Source organism: Orussus abietinus, unplaced genomic scaffold (assembly GCF_000612105.2).
Source record: "Orussus abietinus isolate OABI.00-Male unplaced genomic scaffold, Oabi_2.0 scaffold29, whole genome shotgun sequence".
Classification (NCBI taxonomy): Eukaryota; Metazoa; Arthropoda; class Insecta; order Hymenoptera; family Orussidae; genus Orussus; species Orussus abietinus.
In genome coordinates, this window is record NW_019395567.1 from 500,032 (window position 1) to 519,885 (window position 19,854).

General features: G+C 43.9%; 1 protein-coding gene across 1 annotated transcript; it reads right to left on the bottom strand.

The window, feature by feature from the left end:
* Positions 1–57: 57 nt before the first annotated feature.
* Positions 58–19,332, bottom strand: LOC105699722 (fatty acid synthase). The gene is made up of 18 exons (XM_023433790.1): positions 18,719–19,332; positions 17,838–18,088; positions 17,332–17,563; positions 15,979–16,397; positions 13,866–14,159; positions 13,467–13,677; positions 13,230–13,390; positions 12,531–12,848; positions 11,276–12,086; positions 9,914–10,315; positions 8,089–8,948; positions 6,857–7,960; positions 5,639–6,352; positions 5,087–5,204; positions 3,189–3,661; positions 1,584–1,838; positions 1,051–1,302; positions 58–890 (listed from the first exon to the last, which is right to left on the bottom strand). The coding sequence occupies exons 1-18, from the start codon at positions 18,906–18,908 to the stop codon at positions 705–707; spliced, it is 7,251 nt and encodes a 2,416-aa protein (XP_023289558.1). The 5' UTR covers positions 18,909–19,332; the 3' UTR covers positions 58–704.
* Between the last annotated feature and the right edge of the window lie 522 nt (positions 19,333–19,854).

Here is a 19,854-nt window from a genome sequence, read left to right on the forward strand (position 1 = left end):
CCTGAACGTTTTTCGACCTAAAGGTGTCCCGAATAATTGCTCGTATGGCGATGATGATGAATATTTACAAACGGTTTTATTCCTTGATCTTGTACATGTGCAACACTTAAGAACACTAAATCAAAAGAGCGACAGTCTGCAATCGATAAGAAAAAAGGTATAATCGACTGGATAACAATATTACTGCCCGCGGTGTTGCAAAAACGAGCATGTGAGTTTGATTGAAAGAAGCAATGGCGGCGGAAATTGAAAGATGCCCAATTCTCTAGTCTCTTCGGGGAGACATTTTCCTCCGATCGAAATACAGGACAATTATAATATTAGTTCCCTAATATTTATTATAAAATTCCATTCGTCACCTTCAGAGCCTTGGGGTGGATCTTAACGAGACGTTTAGAAGTTGAAACTCGGCATATTTCGCGGAAGAATCATGATTTTCGAAAACTTGAGCAGCGCTTCTACAAATCGAGACGGCTTTTTTAAGTCTCGATCGCGTGGGGATCGGGAAATTGGGTTTTGGTTTGATATCCGCCGTAGTGGAGTTCCCAAGATGGTAGCGCGTCCAAGATGGCGGACGTCTGCACGGGCGCCGCCATCTTGGAAACCGCTTGCTTACATCTAGTTCCATTCAAGCTAGAACACGAAAGCTTAGAAGCTCATCTGGATCCGGGAAACTGTGCACGCTTGCACAAAAGGTCGCTTTCCTACGATCTATGGTGCTCGTCCGTGGTAATCGGCGCCAGGATCTTTCCATCTTCCATGATACTGGCTTTGAAAGTCGCGGCGTCTTCCAAGGGATCGCCATTGATGGCCACGGCGACCCTGGGGTCGTCCAGGATAGTAATGTGGTTTCCGTCCACGGTGTAAATCTCCACCTTATCTCGTGTGACCTAGAAAATGGCAAATAGAGGTAATCACTGAACGTAATTTAAATTTTTTAATTTCTCTTATCATAAGACTAAACAGTCGCCGTTTCCCTTTCTTTAGGAGGAAAAAGAAATACACCTCGCACGTATAAGTATAAAAGTTTGCGATTGTAATGAAACGTACCTTCTGAAGACCGTAATCGTCGGAAAGAGTCTTTGCGGATATTCGAACAGGTTTAATCAAAGTAATCGGCGACCTGATTGGTGGAAGCGGGGCACAATCGTACTCTATAACCGCGCTCAGACGTGAATAAATAGCTGTCAAGAAATGCATCTGATCTTCCTTGCTAAACTGCAGAACTCCGTCAGGTATCAGGTTCATGTACGCCTCTATTCTTTGCGTCATCGTCGCACACTTCTCCAACTCCACGGCGAGCTGGAATCCATTAACAAAGAGTTATAAAAAGAGAAGTCTGAAAAGATGACGTTTAAAATATTTTCCCTGCCGGGGAATTCATGTTTACTCCTAACTCTTCATATCTTTCTACGTCTACATTATGATGACGCATTAAGAAAAGAGATTCAACGAACCAATATAATACTTTGTTAGTATAAGGAATAATTATTTGACTCGGATAAACTGGAATAAATTGAATAATAAAATGAACAAAATATTCTATTGGTTCGATTAATTATTTTCTCTCGGTGTAGGATTACCTGCGCATTAAATGCCGGAGCCACCATGTCCATCACCCCCAAAAGAACAGTATTTTGGAAATCGCCTTCGTTAGTGGAGGTCAAATGCTGAGAAATAATGGCTTTCATGAGTTCAGGAGATCCATCTATGAGGATCAATCTACCATTAAGGCCTTCCGCTTCTAACATCCTCGCAAGCTCGATCGCTATTAACGTCCCGAAAGAATAACCAGCAATGACAAAGCTCCTGCGGTCCTTGCAGGTGGAAAGGACGCCCTGAAGAAAAGACAATAATTCTTTAAACACAGTTCCGTAACAACATAACCGTAATACCTTGTAACAAGTAACGTAACATACATCTTACATCCACTTAAAATTGATATTACCCTTTCCTCCACAGTTGTATAATTAACATAAATACTCTCAGCGAAGTAACAGTCTCAACACAAAGGTGTGAATTATTTTTCATCTCCTTCCAAGTGAACATATTCCATGCACTGAGGAAAAGATTTCAATGAACGGTGAGAAATGTCTCTTCGAAAGGTAGCAATAAAATACTCTGTTAATTCAAAGAATTTCACTCGAAGTGGAATAAAATGGATGCAAAGCTTCTTCGGAATTACGCCTGTTTATTAGAGTCCATTCGAGTGAAATAATTATCCCTTCAATTATGGTGAAGTGAAACACGTCAAGGAATTTGATCAACGTCGATAAGGAATATTTTTCTAAACGCCTACGTTGCCGACGTTGGTTCTTATATTGACAGCTGGGTCGACTTATATTGTGTATTGTACCAAATGGCATATTCCACCTGTCGTTTTCGTACAATAATTATAAAGAAATCGAAATAAAACTCCAGAAATCCTCTGGATTCGTGCCTTCTGGGCCCCTAATTGACTGCGGAGGGACCCCCTGCGTCATCTGTGATTTTCAGGTCAATTAAATTTTCACTCTGAGACCTCGTATTACCATCGGTTTAGCAAAGAAGCACATACAACACTTTTTTTGCCTTTATCCCGTTCAAATGCGAGTTTATCGATTACCAGAGTGTTCTAAATTGTCGTAAAATTGTCCTGACCCTATCGATTCTCATATCAGAGCCTTCGATAATTGTATATTGATCGAAATATGAGAGCTCGACGCCATTTTGGTTCTGGTCTGGAATGAGTTAAAAAATTTTTTTGAAAAATCCAAATTATCAATGTGTCAGGACAATTCGTAGATGATCAGGAGTGATGTGTCAAAGTTTCGGGCAGTTTGGTCTAATACTCTTAAAAAAAAGTGTTGTATTCGAATCGACTGATTTTAAGGATGTTTCACTTCACCTTAACAAACTATTTCTGTGGTACCGTTCGAAGAAACATTTCTTCGGTCCACTGACTTTTCCTTTCCCTCGGCGTGGTTGAACCGACAATATATGTGCCCATAATTATGAAAGTGGTCTAAGTCATATATTTTTTGTTTCGAAATTACATTGAATTAATTTCGTTTGAAATAATATGGCGTGAAATAACTGATAAACTCATTTTTTTTTTAATTTTGACTTAGACCACTTTCATAATTATGGGCACATATCGTTACTGAATCTTTCCCTGGCCTTATTTACATGTTCATTTGTTCACCCACCGGTATGAACTCACGAGCCATGTCTTCGATGGTCTTCAGGTCGTTTCTATGTGTGAGCTGAAGACACGTGGCGGGCGACTTCAGCCTCGTCGCCAGGGTTTCAAAGATGGTTCCACAGCTCTCAATCCCAGGAATGAGGAATACTTCGTTTCTGCCTTCCTCGCACTTCGTGTTCAGCTTCATGAAGGGTTCCCTGTGCTCGTTCTCGAGTCCCACCGTGCGAACAAAGATCCTCAGCCCAGTCGGGGCGTCCAAATCCGAGCCCGACTTCCGGCCCCGTTTTTTCTCCTCGTCCTTTTCCTTCATTTGTATCTCGATCAGCTTCGCAAAATTCAAGCTGCGGATGTCCTGCGCCGTGAGGAAGATCTCGAATTCCCTCTCCAGGGTCTGCTTGATCTCCACGGCCATCATCGAGTCCATGCCCAGCTCTGCCAAAGGGGTATGCTGACTTACGGTCTTCAGGTCTTTCAGTCCTGTCAAAACATTGCACCGTTTTCAATACGTCAAACATAAGTCCATGATCTGTTATTCCAGGAAAAAAAAATAATTATCGAGTTCTACTGCCGAACTTTGGCGTTAAGGTGAAGTGAAACATCCTTCAAATCAGTCGATTCGAATACAACACTTTTATTTAAGGGTATTAAACCAAACTGTCCGAAACTTTGACACATCACTCCTGATCATCTAAGAATTGTCCTGACACATTGAAAATTTGGATTTTTCAAACAAATTTTTTAACTCATTCCAGACCAGAACCAAAATGGCGTCGAGCTCTCATATTTCGATCAATATACAATTATCGAAGGCTCTGTGAGAATCGAAAGGGTCAGGACAATTTTACGACAATTTAGAACACTCTGGTAATCTATAAACTCGCATTTGAACGGGATAAAGACAAAAAAAGTGTTGTATGCGCTTTTTTGCTAAAACGATGGTAATACGAGGTCTCGGAGTGAAAAGATAATTGACCTGGAAATCACAGATGGCGCAGGGGGTCCTTCCGCAGACAATTAGGGCCCCAGAAGGCACGAATCCAGAGGATTTCTGGAGTTTTACTTCGATTTCTTTATAATTATTGTACGAAAACGACAAGTGGAATATGCCATTTGGTACAATACACAATATAATTCGACCCAGCTGTCAATATAAAAACGAACGTTGGCAACGTAGGCATTTAAAAAAATCTTCTTTATCGATGTTGATCAAGAAGATTTTTCTAAATGCCTACGTTGCCGTCGTTGGTTTTTATATTGACAGCTGTGTCGAATTGCATTGAATATTTTACCAAATGGCATACTCCACCTGTCGTTTTCGTACAATAAATATCAAGAAATCAAAGTAAATCTCCCGAAATCCTCAGGATTCAAGCTTTCTGGGGCCCCAATTGTCTGCAGAGGGACCCCCTGCGCCATCTGTGATTTCCAGGTCAATTAAATTTTCACTCCGAGACCTCGTATTACCATCGTTTTAGCATAGAAGCGCATACAACACTTTTTTTGCCCTTATCCTGTTCAAATGCGAGTTTATCAATTACCAGAGTGTTCTAAATTGTCGTAAAATTGTCCTGACCCTTTCGTTTCTCATATCAGAGCCTTCGATAATTGTATATTGATCAAAATATGAGAGCTCGACGCCATTTTGGTTCTGGTCTGGACTGGGTTAAAAAATGTTGTTAAAAAATCCAAATTTTCAATGTGTCAGGACAATTCTTAAATGATCAGGAAGGATGTGTCAAAGTTTGGTCTAATACCCTTAAAAAAAAGTGTTGTATTCGAATTGACTGATTTGAAGGGTGTTTCACTTCACCTTAAGTATTCGATGCCGTTCGCGCATGCTTTTAAATGTATTTGGCGCGAGACTCTGCCGAGTCTCCTGATCGATATTCCGAATCTCTTTACCCATGATGTTGAGGACAGTGCCAACGATATCAGTAGCTCCGGCACCACCTGATCTCTTTTCGGCAACGACCATGCTGGCCACGATAGGTCGATCCTGCTGCAGGAATCCATCGAGTTCCTACGAGGAAGGATAAACATGTAAGTACAATTATTTAATTCTAGCTCGTTGCAAGAATCTTATTACTGCCTTCAAAGCCAAAGAGAGCCAACAATTACATTCTGCCACCCTGAGAAAAAAAATTTCATTGAACCAAAGGAATACTCAGTCAATTCAAAGTGTAATTATTTGGCTGGGACAACCTTAATTGTTCTTCGCTTCAATGAATTTTTTTCTTGCAGGTTCACGCCGAGGAAATGTATCTCGACAATGAATCTGAGGTATATAAGACCGAGGATTAAAAATAATACGACATAAAAAATATTTGGAAATATTTTATAATTAGCCATACCTGCGTTTGAACTTATTTAGTTTTTTCATGCGTTCGTTTGATGTAAGAATTAATATCTTTTTTTCTTTTTCTTCCAGAAATTTTTCGCTCAATCCCAACTCACCTGCAGGCAACTGGAGATCCTCTGTTGCAAAGTGCCCCCGATGACGAGTTCCTTGTGGTCCTCCTGCATCTCGGCGACGAGGCCGACGTCGCCGACTGCACCCCACTGCACCGCCAGAGCCGGAAATCCTTCAATTCTGCGCTTTTCGCAGATCCTTTCCATAACGGAGTTGGACATTCCATAATTGGTCTGTCCAGCGTTTCCTCGACCACAAGAGACAGAAGAGAAGACGACGAATTGCCTGAGGCCAGGGCACATCTTCCTGGAGAGCTGGTCGAGCTGTTTCGTGGCCCACGCCTTCGCCCTGAAGGACTCCTCGAAGGACTCCGGGGTCTGGTTCTCCCACAGGTTGTCCTTCAGGACCACCGCCAGGTTGAAGATCCCGTCCACCGGGCCCAGGGCCTTCGCCTTCTTCAGGATGTCCTCGCAATCCTCGCGAATCGAGGAGTCCCTCCCGGTGACGATCTCGACTTTGACCCCGTAGCTCTTCCAGATCCTTACTCGCATGACCTGGTACCCGTTCTTGAAGCCGGCTCGAGAAGTCAGGACCAGGTTCCTGGCTCCTCTCATAACCAGCCAGTCGGCCAACTCCAAGCCGAATCCTCCGAGACCTCCCAGGATGACGTAGCTGTGGTCATCCTTGCAGAAGAAGCGCGGCAAGGCCAGTATCTTCGCGTTCAAGGACTCCTGCTCGTCGCGGACTCGTATCAGCACCTGGGGATCGTGAAGAGGTGAGTCTAAGGGTGAGAATCCTTCGTTAATCCTTTCGTCACCTGGGACGAGATATTTCACGTCCCGAGATCCCCTATTTCCCTCTTTGGCGAAATATTTCGCGATCCTGTGCCGGTCCTTCATGGGGATGCGAAAGTGGCATCCGAAGGATCAACCTTTGATGAAGCTTTTCTCCAAACACCGTGTACCGAATCGTTTCAATCTCTACAACATGAATCTGAAGACCATAAGGAAGGTCCCGACACGCGTAAAATTAAATTATGTATAGAAAATGTTGAGAAGGTCTATAAATAAATTTTACAGAAAATTGGAATTTCACGAGTGTCGGGACCTTCCTTCTAGCCTCCACATTCACGTGGGAAAATGTCAGACAATTCGGTACAACAAGTTCGCAGAAGAATATGAAAAGCGAATATAGCAACGTGCATATCCCCGTAAATCGCGATGTAAACGTTAAAAAAGAGGTAGAGGATCTCGGGTCCTCACCTTGCCGATGTGTTTCCCCGCAGCCATGTACCGGAAGGCGGCCTCGACCTGATCCTTCGGGAACACGGTCCTGGTCAGAGGTTTGATACATCCATTCTTCATGTACTCAGCCACGATTTTGTTCAGCTCGGCCCTAACTTCATCCGGAGCGGCGAATATATTATCCAGCATGACGCCGTGGAAGCTGATCTCCTTGAGGAAGGCATCCATGCCCAAAGGATTATTGGCCGCCATGTCGAACTTCCCAATTTCAAGGAACCTCCCGCCCTTGGCGAGGCACCTCACGGAGGCCTTCAGCTTCTCCTCCGCCAGGGAATTCAGGACGATGTCCACCCCTTGACCCTTGGTCTGCCTCATGACCATTTGCTCGAAGCTGATGTCCCTGGAGTTCCCGATATGGTCATCAGGAATCGAGGGGAAGGTCTCCCTGATGAACCTCCTCTTGTCCGGGGTGCCAACCGTGGTGAAGACCTCACAGCCGACGAAGAGCGCCACGTGGATGGCTGCTTGACCCACTCCACCACTTCCTGCGTGGATCAGGACCCTGTCCCCCTTCTGCATCTTTCCTTTGATCACCATCGCGTATAGGGCGGTCCCGTAGACGCAGGGGACCGTAGCAGCATCCTCCATGGTCCAGTCTTCGGGGATGGTCCAGGTGATGTGCTCGTCCATGATGCATCGATTCGTCATGCACCGGGTTTCGCGCATACCCATCACTCTCCTTCCCGATGCGTCCATCCCGCTAAACTCGAACCCGATCACGCACTCCAGGTCCATCCTGGTCTTGGCGATGACGTCGGCGGACAGCTTGCCAGTGGCCAGCATGACGTCGCGGAAATTGATGGCGGAGTAGACGATGTTCACCAGCCTCTTGTCCTGGACATTTTCGAGAGGTCCTTGCAGCCACTTCAGGCTACCCAGATCGCCGTGCACCAGCTGATTCACCCAGGCATGCTCTACGGGGACTGGCTCCATGGGAGGGAGCTTGAAGTGCCTGTAGGATCCCCAGATTCTCCCAGGGTGCAGCACGTTCAGCACCAGGTCCAGCTGCAGCTGCTTCTGGTAGAAGGGATCCGCCAACGAAAACTTCGGCGCCTTTTCGTCCTGAAAAAAAAGACGCAGTTTAGAGCCGGTTGAACCAACGGTGATTAACGTGATATTTCTTATCTATAATTAGTCAACCTAGGATTAATGAAATTCACGTTGCATTGATAGTATCGATTCATCCCTACCTGGATCAACACTCCCCTGACCGTCTCCCCACCTGGCTCCTTCCTGATGCAGTTCAAGAAGCCAACCAGGCCACTTTCGAAATCGCCCTGGCTAACCAGGATGATCCTGGAGATCCCTTCCACCTCCTTCTCGACCTCCTCCTTCGTGGCCTTCTGCAGCTCGGAGACCCAGGAGAAATCCTCGTTCCTGACGAAGACTACGACGGTCCTCGTCGGCGATTTCTCCCTCTTCCTCAGGAGGACCAGCAACTCGTTGCCGGTGCGTTTCTGCAGGATAACGTTCAAGCCGAATTTCAGAGCCCTGCCGGCGATGTCCTCCAGGTCAGGGGACTCTCTGGTGATGACGAATCCTGCCTCCTTCAGGGCTGGCAGGAGCAGACTTCTTTGTTCCTGCTGCTTGTCTTCCAGCAATCCTCTGCCGACGACGATGAGGGCACTCGTGTCCGAGGGGAGCTTCTTGGGCTCGGCCAGGACTATCTCTGCAGGGATGACACCTTCTTCGAAGGAGTCTGCAGGCGCCAGGATCGTGATGTCTGCCTGCATCAACGGCAAGTCTCCCAGGACCTCGAGCAGGATCGGCGATACCACGTCCTCCACGTCCTTCTTGTCGGACTCGTTCAACAGCTCGATGCACTTCACTTTTATGGTCAGGTGATTTTCTAGGGCTAAATGGGCAGCAAGACGCACCGCATGTTGAAGAGACATTTCGGCTCGATCTTCATGGGCCAGGAATTTATACTCTTCCAGGACCGGCTCTCCTGTTAACTTCCTCTTGCTTATGGCATTCGCTTTCAGACCTCGAATTTCGATACCCCCAGCAACGACTGCGTTTAGATTCGGGTACACGTGAACGGTGAAACCTGGAAAAAGAGTCCTTGAAGTCCTACCTCTATCTTCCACGTGAAACTTCTGAGGATAGGGTACTACACGCTGAGGATGAAAAAAATGCCATTGAACCAAAGAAACATTATGTTAATTCGAAGAATAACTTCTTAAGGTGAAGTGAAACACGTCGAGGAACTTGATCGACGTCGATAAAGAAGATTTTTCTAAATGCCTACGTTGCCGACGTTGGTTTTTATATTGACAGCTGGGTCGAATTATATTGTGTATTGTACCAAATGGCATATTCCACTTGTCGTTTTCGTACAATAATTATAAAGAAATCGAAGTAAAACTCCAGAAATCCTCTGGATTCGTGCCTTCTGGGGCCGTAATTGATTGTGGAGGGACCCCCTGCGCCATCTGTGATTTCCAGGTCAATTAAATTTTCACTCCGAGACCTCGTATTACCATCGTTTTAGCAAAGAAGCGCATACAACACTTTTTTTGCCATCTGTGATTTCCAGGTCAATTAAATTTTCACTCCGAGACCTCGTATTACCATCGTTTTAGCAAAGAAGCGCATACAACACTTTTTTTTGCCTTTATCCCGTTCAAATGCGGATTTATCGATTACCAGAGTGTTCTAAATTCTCGTAAAATTGTCCCGACCCTTTCGATTCTCATATCAGAGCCTTCGATAATTGTATATTGATCGAAATATCATAACTCGACGCCATTTTGGTTCTGGTCTGGAATGAGTTAAAAAATTTTGTTGAAAAATCCAAATTTTGAATGTGTCAGGACAATTTTTAGATATAATACCCTTAAAAAAAAGTGTTGTATTCGAATCGACTGATTTGAAGGATGTTTCACTTCACCTTAACGGAAGAAACGTTTATTCGGCTTTATGACGATTCATTTGACCCAACGAGACGTTTCTTTGGTTCGACGAATCTTTTTTTCTTTTCTTCTCGGTGCACCGATGTTCATTACGTCTTACACTTTTCTTCTTCGGTGAAGGCTCGAATTTGATTCAGATGAGTCTTGGTGTCGATCACCAGTTTTTCGATCCCTGTCGGCACGTAAAGGCCTCTCGTGTCCTGTCCTAAAAGCTTCATCTGCAGCATGTTGTCCATGAAGGCGATCCAATTGTTGTTCCAGACAATCTCCCCTCTACTTCCGGTAGTCGTGGCCCTCTTCAAACCTTGGAACAAGCCGCTGTACTGGTACCCACGAAGTCGGAATTCCTTGTAAATGTCCCGGGTCTTCAGATGGTACTCTTCGTCATCTATCGGCTTCATGAATTTAGGATTTAACATCTCTTGGGCGACGTTCGTCGCGGCTCGCACGATTCCGCTGACCACTGCTGCACCACCTTCTACGACCTCGAATCTTCCAGACCCTGATAAAGGGAGATAAAAAATAAATACAGAGACTGATTAGTCATTACCCCCCTCAATAGCCTGGACAGTTAAAAGTATTCCAAAGTTTGAGACACGTGTTCAGAAAATATATATGTTAAACTGCAATATAAAATTACGCTATCCTTTTTCAATATCACGATAAGAACTTATGGTGATATGAAACGGTCATACTATATACATGAAACGTCAAAATATTTATAAATCTTTCCTCCAAACTGGGCGCACCGAATTATATCAAACTTCAGCACGTGGTTACGAAGGCCCTAAGGAAGAACGCGATGCTCGTGAAATTTCATTTTTCCAACCAAATTTCTTTTTCTTTAGCCGAGACTGGAACCAAAATCAGATTCTTTCGTGAGAAATTAAATTTCACGAGCATCGCGCTCTTCCTAAGGACCTCCTTAATCACGTGCTGATGTGTCAAATGATCCGGTGCATTTAGTTTGGAGAAAAGTTTTATAAATATTTCTACGTTTTAAATANATGTGTCAAACGATCCGGTGCATTTAGTTTGGAGAAAAGTTTTATAAATATTTCTACGTTTTAAATATATATAGAATGACCCTATCATTTCGCCTTGCTCGTGAAATTTCATTTTTCCAACAAAATTTCTTTTTCTTTAGCCTAGACTAGAACCAAAATCAGATTCTTTCGTGAGAAATTAAATTTCACGAGCATCGCGCTCTTCCTAAAGACCTCCGTAATTACGTGCTGATGTGTCAAACGATCCGGTGCATTTAGTTTGGAGAAAAGTTTTATAAATATTTCTACGTTTTATATACATATAGAATGACCCTATCATTTCGCCTTAACTCTATGCCTATAAAGGCGTCGAACATTTGGTCCAATATTGCGTGCACGCTCTGATGAATTTCGCCCATATGTCGATAGAGTTCCATACTCAAAGGGTTAATAAGGGTTCTGAAGACCTGCAATACCTTTCTGCACCATCAGCGTGAGTTCCACGTCCCCTTCCTTCGGGATGTTGGTAGCCCTGAGGAACTTAACATCCTCAAAGACAACGGAGACCTCTGTATACAACTCTCCCCTCATCATGCCCACGGTTTCCCATATCAAAGCAAGATATCCAGTAGCAGGTAAGAGGTTCCTCCCACTGATAACATGCCCCGCCATGAACTCGAAATCCTCATCAGCCAAAGTGACTTCGACGATCCTCTCCCCGGAGACGATCTTCTCCTGCATCCTGTAGGACGTGACGTACCAGTCGTCAGAATGTTCCCATTTAATATGCGGCGCGATCATGGGAGTTCCTCGACTAACTGGGAGCTGGACTTCAGGATAAAGTTTCCTCAAGTCTGGCTGGAAGCCCACGTTGAAGAGCTTCCCTATACCCTGAAGAAGCACCTCCACGTTGTCCTTGTGTCCTCGCTGGGTCATCGGGATGTTCATTACGCTCTCTGGCAAGGACCTCCTCAGGATCGCCTGCAGCAGCCCGTGGGGGGCGATCTCGATCGTCGCGGCGTCCTTCGGGATCAGGGCTGAGGTCTCCTCGAAGAGAACCGGGCTCAACAAATTGTTCGTGTGGTATTCCGCAGATGAAAGCCGAGCTTTCGTCGTGTTCCACTGGCTGCGAGGCACGGAGGTGCTAAGCCATTTTGTGCTTCGAGCTTTCGGAGCTGGTATCACCTCCTGGAGATAAGACAGCAGTTTCGGACCCGCCGCTGCTATGTATCGACTGTGATAAGGGATGTTGCTGCAGGGCACCTCCTTCGCGAAGACGCCTTTCGCCTGAAATAATCACACCATCCTGTGAAACTACTGATCGAAGAATTTAATTTAGAATTNCGCTTCTTTGCTAAAACGATGGTAATACGAGGTCTCGGAGTGAAAATTTAATTGACCTGGAAATCACAGATGGCGCAGGGGGTCCCTCCGCAGTCAATTAGCGCCCCAGAAGGCACGAATCCAGAGGATTTCTGGAGTTTTACTTCGATTTCTTTATAATTATTGTACGAAAACGACAGGTGGAATATGCCATTTGGTACGATACACAATATATTTCGACCCAGCTGTCGATATAAAAACGAACGCCGGCAACGTAGGCATTTAGAAAAATCTTCTTTATCGACGTTGATCAAGTTCCTCGACGTGTTTCACTTCACCTTAATAGGCATCATTTTCAAGGTAGTCTACTTTTATGAATTTTCAAGTGAACTTATGGAACCTAATTACCTGTAGCTGGCTGACGAAGGTTTTCATCGACTCCGCAGGTCCACTGATAGTGGCGCTATCAGCAGAATTACGACACGCTATTTCAATATCCGGAGGACACATCTCCCTCAGGGTTTCGTACCCTAGGCCGACAGCAGCCATGGACCCGTGGATAAATTTCGTTTCGATAGAAGCCAAGCCTCGAGAATATGCAGAAAGGATCATCTGCTCAGCCGTAAAGCATCCATCTGCATATGCACATCCCAGCTCTCCGACGGAATGCCCAATTATGCGATCAGGAACAATGCCCAATGACGTCAAGATATCCACCAAACCGATCTAAAAAATTATGACAATGAAAGCCGACCTAAAAAGTCGCAACGAATCGCCCTATTGATTTAATTTCCGAAAATCTACCCCGAGAAAAAAGAAAAAAGAATATTTCACTGAAGCAAATAAACATTTCTCTTAATAGTGCACCAAGAAATCCCATTGAGCCCGAAGAAATATTTCGCCAATTCGCAGAATAATTATTATACTGGATTAAATCGTATGCAAGATTTCCTCGGAATTGCGACAATTTGTTTGAGCTTATTGGAGTGACATGATTACTCTTATAATTATAAAAATATGTCTGGTACTATTTAAAGAAATATTTTTTTGATTCAATGAATCTCTCTTTTTTTTTCTCTATCTCAGGATAAGAGAATCGAGGCCTACTTGGACCGCAGCGATTCCCACGAAGGAGTTCAGGATGTTGTCGAACGTCTTCTTGTCCTTGTTGGTCAGGATGTCGTAGATGTCGACCTTGCGAGGCCTCAGGACGGCGTCGCATTTTTTGATGGCCTCCGCGAAGACCGGAAGTCGCAGCAGAGACTCCCCTGTGGTATAAAAGAAAAATTCAAAAGGAGTGGTTTAATTACTTCCCGAGGGAATGAGGACTCTCAGGACTCTCACCCATCCCGGCCCACTGAGACCCCATCCCGGAAAAGACGAACCAGAGTGGCCGTCTGCTTCCTGGGTAGTGGTCGATGACTTTGATGGGGTTTTTAGCCACTCCATGGGGTGGCATCATCACGAATCCACGGTAAAGATGTCCTGGAATGTCGTGTAGGTGGACGTCGTGCAGAAGCCGGAAGTGCTCAACATCGACGGGCCGACTGAGGATCTATCGGAAATTAAACTGAAGTGACGTTCATTCCCCTCTTACTCCACCGTAGGAATTTTCGGTATCTTCCTTTTAAATGGAATATACAAATGTAATATAAAAGTAAGGCGCAAGAAAAATATAATATGTACGGAGCAATACTCTATAATTAATATCTGTACACAACGTTGTATTATATTTTAACTTACATCTCCTAAGAGAGCTTCCGCAGCTTCCTCGGTGCGACCGGAAATGGCGACGAGTCTGGGCAGATCGTCTTCAGGGGCGCCGCCATTTTTTTTCTCCTTGTCGTTGGATTTCAGCAAAATGTGGGCATTCGCCCCGCCGAATCCGAAGGAGTTTATCCCGACATATCCTCCTTCCCAGGGGGTGGGTTCGGTGATCACCTGGATTTTTCCCTCCTCCAGAGATTTCACCCCCTCCCTAGGTCGCTTATAATGCAGATTCGGCGGAATGTATCCAGACTCCATCGCGATCAGGACCTTAAATTAAAAAATCCCTTGTAAAACATTTTCCAAGTCTCAAAGTAATATGAAAGGGTCATTTTAAACATATATCAAAACGTGAATATATTTATAAAGCTTTTCTCTAAACTGGATGCACAGAATTATCTGGCCTTAAAAAAAAACGCGATGTTCGTGAAATTTCATTTTTCTCAAGAAATGTCTTTTTCCGGTTCTTGTCCTAGATAAATACGCATTGTTTCTTTTCCAGAAATGAAATTCCACGAGCATCGCGTTCCTCCTTAGAGCCTCCGGGATCTCTTGATAAAGTTTCAAATGATTCGGTGCCCCTAATTTGGAGAAAAGTTGTATAAATATTTCGACTTTTTAGTATGTTATATGTGAGACTTTCATATCACCTTAAGGTGACGTGAGCGACATCTGAGGAGTAAACCCTTTACGAAATAGGACGTACCTAATCATTTGAAACTTTACCATAACTAAATTACCCCTTAAGGTGAAGTGAAACACCCTTCAAATCAGTCGATTCGAATACAACACTTTTTTTTAAGGACATTAGACCAAACTGTCCGAAACTTTGACACATCACTCCTGATCATCTAAGAATTGTCCTGACACATTCAAAATTTGGATTTCTCAAACAAATTTTTTAACTCATTCCAGACCAGAATCAAAATGGCGTCGAGCTCTCATATTTCGATCAATATACAATTATCGAAGGCTCTGATATGAGAATCGAAAGGGTCAGGACAAATTTAATTTAGAATTAAATTGGAATTTAATTTAGAATCAAATTGGAATTTAATTTAGAATCAAATTGGAATTTAATTTAGAATTAAATTAGAATTTAATTACTAATCAAGACCCGAGGGGCTAGTCACTAGGACTATCAGTGAAAAGGATTTCCTCCTTTCAGAAGCGATTGTCTTTAATTTCATATGATGAACAACAATGCGATTCGGTCACTTTCAACGATTTCCAGGGACTTGGGATTCCCAGATGATTTCCACGTGATGTCGAGCATTAAAATCCATAATTTCCTGAGTAAATAACCACTCACGAGCTCGTATCTCAGTTTTAACGTTAAGGTGAAGTGAAACATCCTTCAAATCAGTCGATTCGAATGCAACACTTTTTTTTAAGGGTATTAGACCAAATTGTCCGAAACTTTGACACATCACTCCTGATAATCTAAGAATTGTCCTGACACATTGAAAATTTGGATTTTTCAAACAAATTTTTTAACTCATTCCAGACCAGAACCAAAATGGCGTCGAGCTCTCATATTTCGATCAATATACAATTATCGAAGGCTCTGATATGAGAATCGAAAGGGTCAGGACAATTTTACGACAATTTAGAACACTCTGGTAATCGATAAACTCGCATTTGAACGGGATAAAGGCAAAAAAAGTGTTGTATGCGCTTCTATGCTAAAACGATGGGAATACGAGGTCTCGGAGTGAAAATTTAATTGACCTGGAAATCACAGATGGCGCAGGGGGTCCCTCTGCAGTCAATTAGGGCCCCAGAAAGCATGAATCCAGAGGATTTCTGGAGTTTTACTTCGATTTCTTTATAATTATTGTACGAAAACGACAGGTGGAGTATGCCATTTGGTACAATACCCAATATAATTCGACCCAGCTGTCAATATAAAAACGAACGTCGGCAACGTAGGCATTTAGAAAAATCTTCTTTATCGACGTCGATCAAGTTCCTCGACGTGTTTCACTTCACCTTAACTGAATTTCTTATTATTAAGAATAATGATAACGTCGGCGATGACGTTAATAAACAGATAAAAGGGAAATAAATTTAAATCAATCGTTAATACCTTCGCCACGGAGCACAAACCACTCGCAGGCTCCGAGTGACCAAGATTCGACTTTACGGATCCAATCCTCAAAGGAGTTGTGCGATCAGGACAGAAAACCTTCTCCAGGGCGTTCAGTTCTTCAGGATCGCCGACCTTGGTTCCTGTTCCATGGGCTTCAACGTAGGATAGAATACTCGGAGGCAAACCGCACTCGTCGTAGAACTCCTTCAACAAGACTCCCTGCATCACGCTGGAGGGAAATGTGATTCCTTGTTCCTTAAAGCCATCGCAATTAGTCTTCCCGTGAACATAAGTGGCGTAGATTCGCTTAGCATTTTTCGCTTTTTGGAGATAAACCACGGCGACGGTTTCGCTCCGAGTGTATCCATTGGCATCGGCGTCGAAGGACTTGCATCGTCCATCAGGTGACAATACACCTGTAACATGTCGCAAATGTTTTATCTACATGATGTCACGCCAACGCTGAGAAAATAAAAAATCCATTCTACCGAAAAAATATTTTTCCCATTAAAAGAATAATTATTTCACTCGGATAAACTCGACTGAATTCGATGCAACGTATCTTCGGAAGATGGCAATTCATATTTGGGTTTATTTCGGTTAAGGTGAAGTGAACCATCCTTCAAATCAGTCGATTCGAATACAACACTTTTTTTTAAGGGTATTAGACCAAACTGTCCGAAACTTTGACACATCACTCCTGATCATCTAAGAATTGTCCTGACACATTCAAAATTTAGATTTTTCAAAACAATTTTTTAACTGTCCAGACCAGAACCAAAATGGCGTCGAGCTCTCATATTTCGATCAATATAAAATTATCGAAGGCTCTGATATGAGAATCGAAAGGGTCAGGAGAATTTTACGACAATTTAGAACACTCTGGTAATCGATAAACTCGCATTTCAACGGGATAAAGGCAAAAAAAGTGTTGTATGCGCTTCGTTGCTAAAACGATGGGAATACGAGGTCTCGGAGTGAAAATTTAATTGACCTGGAAATCACAGATGGCGCAGGGGTCCCTCCGCAGTCAATTAGGGCCCCAGAAGGCACGAATTCAGAGGATTTCTGGAGTTTTACTTCGATTTCTTTATAATTATGGTACGAAAGCGACAGGTGGAATATGCCATTTGGTACAATACCCAATATAATTCGACCCAGCTGTCAATATAAAAACCAACGTCGGCAACGTAGGCATTTAGAAAAATCTTCTTTATCGACGTCGATCAAGTTCCTCGACGTGTTTCACTTCACCTTAACTGGGGAAATATTTCATCGGTTCGATGAAATTTCTTTCGCGGGGTAGAATTATTTGTCTACGCTTTGAAGGAATCTATGGAAGGCTTTTACCTAAACGCGAGAACTGCAGGGACACGTAAGGGTGAAGACACAGATTCGCTCCTCCAACAATGGCGGCGTCGCATTGTCCGCTTTTTATCGCCCTGTAGGCATGCTCCATGGCGAAAAGACTGGAGCTACATGCCGAATCCACTGTATAACTAGGTCCATTAATTCCTAGCCAATAGGAGATCCTGTTCGCCAACATGGCTCTGCTGCACCCTGTGATGCCGAATCCATTAACCTGCCGAAAAAGTATCTAACATGAATGCAGAAATAATATCAAATAGTATTTGGCATTATTCTATGTTCGACTAACGTTTATAAATTTATTCCTGAAGTTTACATTAAAAATGCGAACGGAAAGAATTTCGAAAAAAAAAATGTTTACACGCAAAGCGTGGCGAGTAACCCCTTAATCCTACTCGTGTAATTTAGGCACAAGGGTGAAACAATTTTAGGTGAACAAATTTACTTCCTTGAATTAAATCTATTAATATTCAGCAATAATTCCGGACCTGTAGCTTCTCGTAGAACCAAGTTTTCTCAGACTCGGAAAAGCACGCGCCGATGAAAACTCCGGTTTTGGTTCCCCTTAATGATCGAGGGTTGATTCCAGCATCTATAATGGCCTCATAAGTGTGTTCCAAAATCATCCTGCACATGGGGTCCATGGTATGTGCTTGCTTGAAGTGCACCCCGAAGAAGACGGCGTCGAATTTTTCCACATTGTTAATTTTCCCGGTACGTTGGGGGATTTCAGGGTGATCTGGAAATCGAACAATTGGTTATTGACCGTGACATCTTTTCTGCGCAATTCCCCCCAACAAAGACGTGGTCGTATCGTGAGAATAATCGAAAGGTCGCATGTATTATTAATAAGTAACTTGTTGACTCAAAGGTCCGACAACAATCGGCAGACGGACAAATCACGGTTACCTCGATAATTTATTGCATTACGTAAACAATTAGACGCACCGAATCGACGTTAATTAATTATAATATTCGTTCCATAAAATGAAAAGCTTCCAATGTTTACCTAAGACCCTGAACTGTTAAGGTGTAAGCCCTCTAAAGCTAATAATATTAAAAAAGAAAAGTAAACCCAGTAGAACAATGCTTGGCGTTAAGAAACGTCGAGGCCCATGACCTTGTCTGAGATATTAATAATTTTAAATCATTTCTCCCGATTTAACAATTCCTACAATTTCCCATTTCACAGTCAGAGTCGTCTCGGAGCAATAATTAGCACAAGGAAAACCCGCGACGAGTCAAGATAGTTATAAAAAGTCTCAGTTGAAAATTCCAATGGCACTATAAATTGCGATCGAAGGCCGCCATCTTGGAATCAGGCGTCGCCAAGGAATTCCAAGTTCCAAAGGTGCATCAGAGGAAGTACCTAATTTCCACCTGCGATCGTCGTCGGTAACCAGGTCCACCTTGTTCATGAGATTCTCCCAGAAGTGCATCATGTTGTTGGACTCCGGAAAACGACCGGAAATCCCAGAAATGACGAGTTCCTCTCCGGGCTCGGGGGCGGCCATCTTGAATCCGTTGCACGTGGCGTCTGTCTCCGTTTTAGTCCTCATGCTGGGCCGGTGCGGTTTTCCGCCGGGAATTTCACTGTTTACGACTTAGTTCACTATGGCACCATGCGTAAAAATTCACCGCGATTGGTAACGAAGGGAAGGGGGAACAATCGGGCCTCGCGAAATGTCTCAGCAGACTCTGAAGAGGACTGAGAATCGGCCAAGTCGAAACGACCTCTTATAACCGGCAGCCCCACTGGCGCGCCTCGTCGCTCGTTAATTTCCTTTAAACTTATTTAAATGGAAATTAAGTTTCAGCTCGACCTTTCTGTAACCGCGTTTCCGATTAAGTATGCGCGCATGCGAGGGGGCTTTGAATTTTACGAACGGGCGCGAAGTCTCGGCCGACAGTGTTGCACTATTTCGTTCGCGTCCCCTCCGAGGAAACGAGAGAAAGAATAAAACACCCGTCTCGGCCGACCGTGAGAACGTCCGGCGATTATTTTCCGCGTCCCTTCCTTGTCTGTTGCAAATGATTGGTATCACGGAACCGACTTCTCTTCGTTCTAACGCGCATGCCATGTTTTAGAAGCGGACGTGGAGGGAAACCGCGCTCCGCCATCTTGGATTAGGGGATAGAAACATAACACGGATTAATGCAAACAAAACGTCGGTAATCGACGTCCCTCTCTCGAAATAAGTATCTAAGGACCTCCTGAGAGTATTTAACGATCATTTTCCATAGAATCGACATTCCGTTCTAATGCGCGCGTCTTATCTTCGAAGCGGGAGAGGTGGATGACCACGCACCGCCATATTGGATTCATGGAGTTGAAGAAAATACAGGAAATCGATGTCCGCCTCTTAAAACAGGCACATGAGGACTTTCCGAAACCGTTTCACGAATACGACAAAACAACTGAATATTCCGCCCCTGAAAATGAGCCGCCAAATTACGAGGAGGAAGCAAACACGATTTCTTTCAGCCGGAATGATGCAACACGCC